General features: G+C 41.8%; 1 protein-coding gene across 6 annotated transcripts in view; it reads right to left on the bottom strand.

The window, feature by feature from the left end:
• The window catches only part of PIP5K1B (phosphatidylinositol-4-phosphate 5-kinase type 1 beta), a 104,067-nt gene that overhangs the window by 47,271 nt on the left and 44,467 nt on the right, over positions 1–12,329 (bottom strand). For all 6 annotated transcript variants that reach the window (XM_048504073.1, XM_048504072.1, XM_048504070.1 and 3 more), the window contains 2 exons: positions 11,213–11,343; positions 1,028–1,145 (listed from right to left, as the gene is read on the bottom strand). In XM_048504073.1, the coding sequence (XP_048360030.1) occupies positions 1,028–1,145; positions 11,213–11,343 (249 nt within the window). The remainder of the gene's footprint in view (positions 1–1,027; positions 1,146–11,212; positions 11,344–12,329) is intronic.

The raw sequence follows: 12,329 nt of genomic DNA on the forward strand, positions 1-12,329 counted from the left end.
AATACATTGCCAAGAACTAAATGTATAGTTTATGGACAGACAGCTTGAACAAAACACGGAACTTTGTTTCTATATGTGACATCAGCAGCAAAAATATTATATGCACAAAAATGGAAAACTTCATCTATACTGATGCCAGATGAATGGCTTATGAAGTTGTTGGAATTGGCAGAGATGCCTAAACTTACTTCTTTGATTAGAGAAAAAAAGTATCTAAATTCACTGAGATCTGGAAACCTCTGATAGACATTTTGTATGAAGCAGAAAAAAGGAATTTATGATTTGTGGGTCTGAGGAACAGAAAACAAGAAAACAGATATAATAGAGAAAAGTATGAAACTTATTAGAAAGAATAATTAAGAATTAATTTTTACAATTGTAACAAGAAAACAAGTAGTAAGTTTTTACATGTGTTTCTGCTTGGTTTGGTGCAGTTGAAATTGGAGCCCTTCCTTTACCACATGATATGTGTAGGTTTTTTTTATATTTCTTCTCTTTGTTTGACTTTTGTATGTCTTTAAAGTCTTAATAATAAAAATTTCTAAACCAAAAATTAAATCCTGATGTCAAATACAAATGGATTTTAAAAAGATTACATGAATATTTATTCTTTCAACTGAGAAACAGTGGAATTGACAAGGGAATTCCAGGCAGGGGATTGGGGCGGGGGGGGGGCAGGGGCAGGGCGCTACTGGGCATCTCAGAATTTTTAGAGAGACCTACTGGCAGCACATGAATCTTCCTCCAGGCCCCAAGCAGGCATTAATGAATACTGTACTATCAACCATCACACTTACCAGGGAATTCTTCTTAGCTCCACCACAAAACAGATACTGCCTCCTTGGATATGAATCATGCAACAGTATGCAAAATTCAACATTCCCTACCTGGTAAGGAATAAGCAGTGGGAAATGGCACCTCGGAAGAATGATGCTTTTCCTATTTTAAAGTAAACCGGGTCTGCTCCTATTAGTTCAAACATAGATATTTCTTTTTTCCTTTTTATGGAAAAAACGTAAATCCTTACCAGGTAGTCATCAGGTTTAATACCAAAAAGTTCTCTGAAGTAGCGGAAGGCTAGGGGAGCATATGTCTTGAATCTGAAGTCTGGATAATGGTGAGCAGGGGTCAGATTGCTCCCTTCACTGAAGGAGAAACATAAAAGGCATTACACAACAAATGCTTAAAGGGCAGTGACATATCTTAATTTGTCCACTCTGTTCCACCTAGTTAAGGTCTGAGCACAGCATTTTGCTTTCATTTAAATATTTCGCTAAAAAATTAAAATATGTATTATTACATTAAATCATTTGGTTCTGTATTTTCTTAGAGTATAGACATTAATATCCAATATATTTTTTGCAATATCCACATTGATCTCTTTTTTTGGTGCTGTCTTTCATTTTTTCCTTCTCATAATTCACAATGCAGAAAATGGAAAATGTCCCAGGAAAGGGTAAGTACCTTGTCTTTTAAGACACCCCACTGTGTTCAGGGCAAGAGGCCAGCCAAACATATTGGGTGAATTACTTCTTCGTCAGCACTATGAAACTCCAAATAATAGTGTTTACTGAGTTAGACTGCAGTTCCAAAGTGAAACAGAACTTATTGTCTGTTAAACTGGGACAGTTGGCAAAATTGACAGAAAAGCCCCACAACAGAAGTCCTTTCTCATCACCTGGGCAGTCAGATGCCATAATAGGAACCAAACATGCAAACTTAAAACCTGAAAAAAGTAGCACTTTGCCTCTGATGGAGATCAAAAGGTACAAGATGCCTAAAGGAACAGCACATATATACAGGATTGCCAGTCAGGATGGGAGTTGCCCTAACAGCATGAACTCATTCCTTGATGAACCGAGAAGTGACATCACTGCATTGGAACAACACTCTAAAATTCACCAGAAGCTCTGTGTTAAAACCACAAAGTTTCTGAAGAATCCTAGAATGTCATGTTAACACAATGATCTCATTTCTGCACTTGCACTGAAAGTGGTGCTGCTGGAATGACAGTGATTTTTACCTCATTTCTTCTTCTGGCCCACTATGAACACTGGCAGGGGTTACAGAGTGCTGCCAGGTTTCTTATTACATCCCTATATCCCTACCATTTACAACAGCACAACACTAGCCTACACAATGCTTTCCTCTAAAACAGTGTAGGTTTCAGAGAGTAGATCCACAGAAAGTCCCATGGAAAAGAATGAAAATTGCATATAACAAGCTGTTAAATAATCATCATATAATTTAAAAGCATTTTTTCTTATTCAAAAACTGCTTGCCAACTTCACTGTTCTGCTTTACTGCTTTAGACACTACTCTTCAGGGAGGAAAAAGAATTGTCTGCAATGCAGGAGAGCTAAGCAAGACATGAATTTGCCAAAATGTGCTGCATACAGTGAAATAGGCTATAACTAGCTTAAGCACAGTGGCAACAGCAGTTGTTAAAGGAAGTCCTTCCAAAGCCCTTGCAGCTACTGATAAGATTCTAGGAATGGCACACACTTCAAGACAAACAGAAAAGAAGAGAGAGAGAGAGACGCTTGTGAAAGAAATCTGTTATCAGAATAGAATTTGTCCCCTGAAGCTTAAATTGCAGATGATTCTCATAGCATTATTCTAACCACCAAATTAGTTCATTTTACTGACAGTTCTTCCTACTTTCTGTTTAACCTTTACCAATGTGACAAAAGAAAACTGGCACTACAGGCAGGACTACTGAGTGTGACATTCTGTCTGACGTCAAAAGAAGTAACAGTTTATTGATGCCAGGACTATTTTTGTTGCTTTCCCCCCCCTATAATATCCTTGTTTGGGAGGGTAAGTGGCATATGGTATAGCTTCCAATTTCAGAAGCTAAGCAAGGTTGATACTTGGAAAGGAAACCACCAAGGAATGTTTTGTAGAGGAATGCAATGACCAACCACCTCTGCTTACCTGCCCTCAAAGCCCCTTGCTGGGACTGACATGAAACCTGCAGGTACTTACGTACGTATAAAAAGTCTGCACTATTCGGCAAAATAATTATATTCATGGATTTAAACATAAGTTTTCGGAATTTATAGTTATCCTTTATGCAGATGACCTTTTCTTATTTATTTCAGAACCTCTATCTTCCATTCTTACATTAATGAATATGATTAATACCTTCAGAGACCAATCTGGATATTCAATTAATTGGACAAAATCTGAGTTGATGCCACTGGGAGACAAGATATCAGAGTGATGTGCCTAAGGACATTTTCAATGGCGCCCAGATGTTGCTACATATCTTGGAATACTGATTCCTAGAGATATTATGCACATGATTATGCTAATTTTTACAAGCCAATTGCTGTCATATCTTTGGATTCAGAAAGATGTGCAACTTTAAACTTGTCTCTATGGGGCAAAGAAAATGCACTCGAAATGAGCAATATACCTAGGACTATTTATATTTTATGTGCAATTAATTTGATATACCTTGCAGATATATTCCAAAACTGATTGTTTTGGACATCTTGGTTGGGTCTTCACTGTCTTGGATTTCTTTGAACAGGCTGCAACTTCCATTTAATGAAGGTGGATTTGCTTTTCCTGATCTTAGCTCATATCACAAGACGCACTTGTTAATCTATACTAATTACTGGGATCATTCCTTGCAGCTAGGCTATCCATCTTGGGCTCATTTGGATGTTTCTTGTCTGATGCCCCACTCTAAATGGAATGCACTTATGCGAAAGTGGATCCCAGTCCTCTTCTAGTTTCTGCAGTTAGCGAACAATGGTGTATAGTGGCACGTCAACATAAATTTGATCCATTATCACACCCTAAATTAACATTATGGACCAATCCAGATCATAAAATTGGGAAGAATTTTTTTACAGAATGCTTGGACCGATGGGAATTTTTACATTGGACCAATTGATTATGAGGGTGAGTTTTTGCCAGTTTCTGAGCTGAGGTCTAGATTTGACCTACTACCAAATGTAGAATGGCAATACATCAAAGGCAGAAAACAAAGGCAGAAAAAAAACTTACAATATTTGCTTATAAATGTTTAAGGTTGATCAATAAATATGATAAGCAAAGTCTCAGGAATGAATGGAATAAGCAACTAAATCACCTTATTCTGCCAAGCAACGGGATATGGCTTTAAAACTTATATCTGCCCTCTGCATGGATCTCACTGAGACCTGTTCAGCAAAACATTATGTTCAAGATATACTGGGCACAACAGTGACTCTTTAGCAAAGGAATGAGAAAAGCATCTAATTGCTGGAATTGTAACTTAGCAGCCACTTCACTTAAACATATGGGCATGTCCAGTCATTCAGTTTTCTGGGAAGAAGTTATTACATCCATTTTGTAATAGATTGTTCATTGATTTTTGAGGATGTCTATATACTTTTAAACAATTTGCCTGTCTCTTAGAGGCTAACCGATGGTCAACAAAAATGGACCCTCTGTTCCTTTACTGCAGCTAAAAGACTTATATTACAACACCAGAAAGATAAAAGGCCACCTCTGGTAAATCAGTGGCGTGAGGATTTTAGAAGGCTATCAATATTTGAATATATGGCATATAGCTAGCAACTGCGAATGGACGTTTTTAGATGTTTGGAAACTATTCAAAGAAACTTGTGTCTAGATCTGCAACCACTGTTAGTAGATTTTTATATTATGACACAGAAGTTTAAAATAAAGTGAATTATGAACCATTTACACGATATATCCCAGTAACAGCACAAAATATATAGAAACTCAAACAATAGTTAACAATAAACTCTTGTTGTTCAATGTTAGACCATTTCCGCATGGCCACGCTGCGGGGGTGCTTCGGAATAAACAACGCCGACGCACCCCCCCAGGACTGTTCGCACGGACGGTCCCGGTAGGGGTGGAGAAGACGGCGTAGCCTGTGCAGAGGCTGAGCTGTTCCCCAAATGGCTTACCGTCCCCTCTAGCCTTCCGGCGCGTCGCACAGGCCAGGGGACATGCCCCCCTGTCCTGCGCAACAGTTCTGGAGTCACAGGGCAGGGGTTTTGTGTCTCCTGGCCGGTGCGAAGCTCCGGAAGGTCGGAGGGGATGATAAGGCGTTCAGGAAATGGGGGGGGGGGGAATGGTGCCTTCCCGCTGCTACCGTTTGCACAGCAGCGGTTGGAAGATGCTGCTTCCGAAAAACCTCGCTCAGGGAGCGAAGTTCGAAAGCAGCATCTTTGCGCCGCCGGGGGGGGAGTGAGGGCGGCACTGCTGCGATACATCAGCGCCTCCCATGCGAACAGCTCTCTAGGGACGGCATTTTTGCCGTCCAAAGGATGCTGTTTATGGCCCGTGCGGAAAGGGCCTTGGTTTAGGAAGTCCAGATTTTGTGTAGTGGTTAAGAGCATATAGATTCTAATCTGGAGAAGTGGGTTTGATTCCCCACTCCTCCACCTAAGTGTTGGAGATTTTTGTGGTGAACCAGATGTGTTTCCATACTCCTACATTCCTGCTGGGTGATCTTGGGCTAGTCACAGTTCTTCAGAACTCTCTCAGCCCCACCTACCTCACAAGTTGTCTGTTGTGGGGAGAGGAAGGGAAAGGAGCTTGTAAGCCACCCCCACTGATAAGAATAACTGTTAAATGAATAAAAGTACACTTTTTGACTTCAGTATGTGGTTCTGTGTATGCAGGTATACAGTTAAAATCAATGACAACTATTCCAGAAATCTAACTGGAAATTCCAGAATAAGTGAGCACCAGAAACAGAATGGCCAGTCTCCATCTCTTATCTCAAAAATGCAGCAATTAGTTACAGCCATTCTAGCACTATGGGGTCAAGAGAGAAAAGTAAAAACACTGAATTTGACTAGGAAATTTCTGAAAGGAATATGAGTCCTAATTTGCACACCATCTAAATGGAACATCACAGCACCAACCAAATGCAAAGCAAGGCTTCACTCATACGTTTAGGCCATGGCCACTGTCAGTCAGCACACACAGTGTATGTCCAAACTTGTTTATATCTTATTATATAATTGAGCAGTGTATTCCCAATGACGAACCAGAAAAAGCGAGAGCTTCTGGGAAGTATAGTCCTTAGCCATCAAGGAAGACCCAGATTCCAGCTCCTAGTAGAGGGGCAAGGACTACACTTTCCAGCAGCCCTCGCTGTAGGAAGCCATACTCCCCTCCTCCCCAAACAGTGTGCTTTTCCCTACCAGGACTAGGTCCTTGTGGTGAACTCTGAAGAACTTCCTGCCTGGGAACACAGGACAAACTCTAGCAAGTCAAGTCTGAGCCAGAAGAGCTTGTTTGCAAAGTTAGGGGAGCCTGTCTATGTGTGGGGCAGGGAGAGGGGAGAGGGAAAAATCTGAGAAAGGGGAGCCCATTTGCAAAGTTAGGGAAGCCTGTCTGTGTGTTTGTGGGGAAGGGTGGAATCTGTAAGTAAGCTTTATTTTCATTGAATAATTAGGCTAGGTTTTTGTCATCTGGTAAATTGTAGGGCCAAGTCAGGAGGAAAGCAGGAGGGCCTGGTCCCTTTGGTGGGCACTGTTACCCCACTAACAGTTTTCTGTATCCCATTGTATTTGTTAATACAATGGGGTTTGCTGCTAGTCATTTATATTTTACCTCCAAATTTATTTAATTCAAACCTGTACTGTGGAATTCTGCAACTATATTTAAAGTAGTAATAAAGAACTTGCTTAAAAGGGGGAGGGGGAGAGTAGATTTTAAAAGTCTTTACCCTTGAAATAATTTAATTGCCTGTCCCTCATCGTAACTGAGTGAACCAAAATAATTATCTACTAGAAACGAACTGTAAATTCTGCTTTATTACACTGCTAATCTAATGCAAGGATGCAGAAGTCCTTGGAGATACACAGTATTTCTCAGTACCAGTGTCCCACAGTACTATGGTATGGTAAGTAGTTACATCCCTCTACTTCAACAGACTTAGAAGGGTTAACTCTAATTAGGATAAAACTGTTAATTTCCTATCAAGTTTTCCAGAACTGCATTTGGTGTCTGTCAACACAACTTTTCCAAATAGCAATATTCCGAAAATAAGCATAAGGGAGACTGCAGAGAAGCTGACTGAATTCTTTGCATCTGTCTTCACCCAAGAGGAGGTGAGGAACATTCCTGCACCTGAACCAAGCTTCTTAGGAGGCGAATCCGAGGAACTAGCGAAGATAGTGGTAGACAAGGAAGAAGTTCTGGCAGCCATTGATAAACTAAATGTTACCAAATACCCTGGCCCAGATTGCATTCACCCAAGAGTTCTTAAAGAGCTCAAGCATGAAATTGCTGATCTTCTCACTTTAATGTGCAACTTATCCCTGAAATCAGGCTCCATCCCTGAAGACTGGAAGATGGCCAATGTCACACCAATGTTTAAGAACGGATCTAGGGGGGACCCGGGAAATTACAGGCCAGTCAGTTTGACATCTGTTCATGGTAAATTAGTAGAATCTATCATTAAAGATAAAATTATAAAACATGTAGAAAAGCAAGACCTGCTGAGAAAGAGTCAGCATGGCTTTTGCAGAGGCAAATCCTGTCTTACAAACTTACTAGAGTTCTTTGAGGGTGTAAACAGGCATGTGGAGAGGGGTGAACCGGTGGACATTGTCTACTTGGATTTCCAAAAGGCTTTTGACAAAGTTCCTCACCAGAGACTGTTGAGAAAACTCAGCAATCAAGGAATAAGAGGGGAAGTCCTCCTATGGATTAAAAACTGGTTGAGAAACAGGAAACAAAGAGTGGGTGTAAATGGGAAGTTTTCACAATGGAGAGATGTCAGGAGTGGTATCCCCCAAGGATCCGTTTTGGGACCAGTGCTCTTTAACCTATTCATAAATGACCTGGAAGTAGGGGTGGGTAGCGTGGTGGCCAAGTTTGCAGATGATACCAAATTATGTAGGGTGGTGAGAACCATAAAGGATTGCGAAGAGCTCCAAGCGGACCTTGATCAATTAGGTGAGCGGGCTCAGAAATGGCAAATGCAGTTCAATGTAGCAAAATGTAAAGTGATGCACATAGGGGCAAAAAATCCAAACTTCACGTACACGCTACAGGGGTCAGTGCTATCAGTCACAGACCAGGAAAGGGATTTAGGCGTCTTAGTTGATAGTTCCATGGGAATGTCAACTCAATGCATGGCAGCTGTAAAAAAGGCAAACTCTATGCTGGGGATCATTAGAAAAGGAATTGATAATAAAACTGCAAAGATTGTCATGCCCTTGTATAAAGCAGTGGTGCGACCGCACTTGGAGTACTGTGTCCAGTTCTGGTCGCCGCATCTCAAAAAGGATATTGAGGAGATAGAAAAAGTGCAGAGAAGGGCAACAAGGATGATTGAGGGACTGGAGCACCTTCCCTATGAGGAGAGGCTGCAGCGTTTGGGACTCTTTAGTTTGGAGAGGAGATCTGAGAGGGGATATGATTGAAGTCTACAAAATTATGCATGGGGTAGAAAATGTTGACAGAGAGACATTTTTCTCTCTTTCTCACAATACTAGAACCAGGGGGCATTCATTGAAAATGCTGGGGGGAAGAATTAGGACTAATAAAAGGAAACACTTCTTCACGCAACGTGTGATTGGTGTTTGGAATATGCTGCCACAGGAGGTGGTGATGGCCACTAACCTGGATAGCTTTAAAAGGGGCTTGGACAGATTTATGGAGGAGAAGTCGATTTATGGCTACCAATCTTGATCCTCCTTAATCTGAGATTACAAATGCCTTAGCAGACCAGGTGATCGGGAGCAACAGCCGCAGAAGGCCATTGCATTCACATCCTACATGTGAGCTCCCAAAGGCACCTGGTGGGCCACTGCGAGTAGCAGAGAGCTGGACTAGATGGACTTTGGTCTAATCCAGCTGGCTTGTTCTTATGTTCTTATGTTCTTATCTGGTTGGAGATACCTAACTAGCTGACCATAAGCAGAATAGCTACTTTTTTGATCTTATCTCAAAACTGCAATTACTTACAGACTTTCTGGTGCTGTGGGGTCTGGCTATTAAACCTAGCTGCATAAAAATGGGGCGATTTTATAAGCAGAGAACTTTGTACTAGGTTTTGCTTTAGTGTAATTACTTAATCAAGAAAAGCATCTGTTGGCTGTCTTATGAAGCAGCTCCATTACATTGGTGAATCAGTGTCATTGTACTGGAATGCAAACAAGACTCCTTTACTGAATTTCAAGTAGGCAGAATCTATTGTAACAATGCCTCTTCATTGTCATAATACAGTGCTGGGGACAGCATACAAATTCGGCATCTAACCAACTTGGCATTGCCTTCAGCAAACTCTCACAGCTCCAACAAATATTACCAGATTGTGTTTATAATACAGAGCAAAACCACAGCCAGTGCTCGCCAGTTAAATGTTCTGATCTACATATACGGAAGAATAAGGTGACGGAATCCCAAAATAGTTCGGCTGATTATGCCACTTAGGTTTTCAGAAAGGAGGGAAATCAGTCTGCAAAAATTTCTGTAAGCGAATAACTATCACAGCAAGGAGGAATCTTCTAGCCTATGATGTGTTCTAGGTTGCTTCCTGCAGGTTGCTTTTTACAAAGGTCAGCATTAAAAATTATGACTCCTCCCTGTAACCTTCTTTTAGCTGAATGTGTTGGCAACCATGATTCCAAGCTTGCCCGACTGCTCACTAAGCCAAAGGTCTTCTCTTGCTAATTCCCTAATTCTAAAAGGGACAGACTCCCACCACTTCATGTAACAACTGAGGCATCTACCAGTGGCACTTTTGAATTCCTCCATGGCCTCCTAGGTCAGGGTATATTATTTTTTAGCTATCAGACCCAGAGAGGTCTGTTGTTGGGAGAAATCCACTCCTTTTTGATGACTGTATTGAAGTGGTCTGGAAAGGTGCTGCCAGAAATAGGTTTAGATGTATGCTTTAAAGCTCTATTGTCAAGATTGGCAAAAGTCCTGGTTACCCTCCTTTAGTTGGCACTAGCAACCATTTTTTAAGGAGCCTTAAGTAGAGCCCCCTAGCAAACAGCCTGGTGGAAATGTCCTGTGACTCCTCCTCATCTCCAGACCACCCCCTTTCCTCATCTGAGCTGTAGCTTCAAATCTAGTGGAAAGGGAATCCTCAAAGTCCAGCTTCAGTTAACAACAACCCAAATGTTGAAATGTTTTGTGGCTGGGAAGGAGGGGCTTGATTAGACAGAGTTCACTTCCTCCCAATTGCTGGGCTGGTAGGGGACAAATTTCCCTGCACTTTTGGCTGCCTTTCCAGTCGATTCCCTGCATGCTTGAAGGTACACGGCTTTTTCCTCTGCACGGGGTGGGGGGTTGCCCGTGCTTGCTGCCTCGTCACTGGTTTTGTTGGGGCAGCGAAAAGGCTTGCGGCTATTCCTGATTCCCTTGGAAGGCCTGTTGCAACATCATGGTTATGGCCAAGACAATGACCGGGGATTTAAGCTCTGCAAGGGGGGTGAAATTTGGCAGGCAATATGGCAGTGACACCATTATAGGGTTTCCTGCCAAAACATTCCCTGCTAGTTTTGCAGCTAGGAGGCCTCCCATCCAATTTGTGGCCTGAAGGGGGTTCTAAATGGGCTCAGTCCTCTCAGATCTCCTGGGAAACATCCCACCTGCTGGCACAGACGGAAAGTCGTTGCTGGCACTGGCCCCACTGCCTTAGTCAGGTGCGTGTTCTGTGGCACAGATCCTGCTAGGCTCAGAAAGTCCTCAGTTGTCCCCTGGGGTCCCAGCAGTGGGATAGCTGGGTTCAGGTTTTGTTCCGGTGTACTGGAGTAATCTGGCCTGGCCCCTTCTTTGAGTCCCCAATTGCTGGTCTCTTTGACACCCAATGATCCTGGCCTAGCGGACCTTTTCTTACTCAAGTTCTTATTTTTCCCTACTGCAGGTGTCAAGGAAATTGGAGTGGAAGAAGAACTGCTCTTCATTTCAGTCATGAATGTAATTTATTACTTCCTCTTTCTGTTCTCTTACAGTGGAGCTGAGAATAGCAACCTGTCTGAACTGCAGAGCTATCGGAACTGGAAGGGCCCTACAGTCCTGGACAGTAGCAAAAAGTTTGCATAGCCCTGCCTGAACAGTTGGAGGGGTGATCTAACCAGCCTGGATGACAGAGCCCCACTGAAGGAGAAAAAGTAATATAATGAATATAATATAATTCTTTGAAGATGCAAAGAAAAAAATTATAAAACATGAATACATTTGGAGAAGAAAATTCTAATATGGTCCTTACCTGGGAAGAAATACACTTTCTACTACATAGAAGTCTTGCATAAGTACATCTCTGTCTGGCTTAGAGGTGAGGTTACCCACTGTGTATCCTATTCCCAGTTGTATGGCACCTTTAATAGCTGAGGATGCAGTCTGCAAAGAAATAGAACATTTTCAAATACTAGCTTGTAAATACACACATGTGCACAATGCAACATTTCTAGAAATCTGGAGATTCATTGCTTGCTCCTCTCTGCCTACAGTATAAAACAGTCCATCTTGACATACAGAACATTAGTTAGAAGATATAGCTTCAGAAACTACTAGGCCTAAAAAATCCCATATCATAACTGAGACTAAAAAGTTCACCTAACATATTTGAAAGAGATGTTAGGATACTTGTATACATAGAAGTTTGTTGTGTAAATCACTGCTTGAAAGCTGGCATCCAACAGGTAGGGGCACAAACGCACGCGCGCGCACACACACACACACGCAAAGTTCAGAGAAGATATGTGAATGGTTCTAAGATCCTCCCCACAAAATCCAGGGCAAATATTTGTTTAGTAATTCTGTGTTTACCAGAATTTACCAGACAGCTAATAACATCCACCTCATTCTTGAGCCTAGATTGGTTCCCTCTATAGCAAGAAGTCTTTAACAGCTCTTCAAGTTAAGGGGGAACCATAATAACTTCCACTCACATTTATATTATTCTAGCAAGAGAGGACAGAGAGGGAAGTACTCAGCTCTCCTGCCTGCCTTTCCCTTGGACAGGTACACCTCCAAAGCTCACTCCCTTTCTTTTAAAGCTGTGTCTGTTTGTTCACCTGTAATATAAGAGGTCTTGGATCCTCCATGCTATGGGGGGTGGGGCGGCAATAGAAGAGTAGAGAAGGCAACTAACGAGTGACAACCAGCAGACAACCCTGTTTGGAAAAAGTGACTAATAGGATGAAGTCAACCACTCTAAGCCTGATGATTACAATAAAGATGGTGGGCATATTCCTTGTCAGGAAAGAAGGTGTTGGGTAGGCTAAGAGTGGCTACCATGATGCTGTGTTGGTACCTTACTGAACAATATGTTAATGAGTTGAATGAGAGACAGTAAGTCAAGGAAAAAGCAAGCAACAGCCACA

This window comes from Sphaerodactylus townsendi, linkage group LG07 (genome assembly GCF_021028975.2).
Source record: "Sphaerodactylus townsendi isolate TG3544 linkage group LG07, MPM_Stown_v2.3, whole genome shotgun sequence".
Taxonomy (NCBI): Eukaryota; Metazoa; Chordata; class Lepidosauria; order Squamata; family Sphaerodactylidae; genus Sphaerodactylus; species Sphaerodactylus townsendi.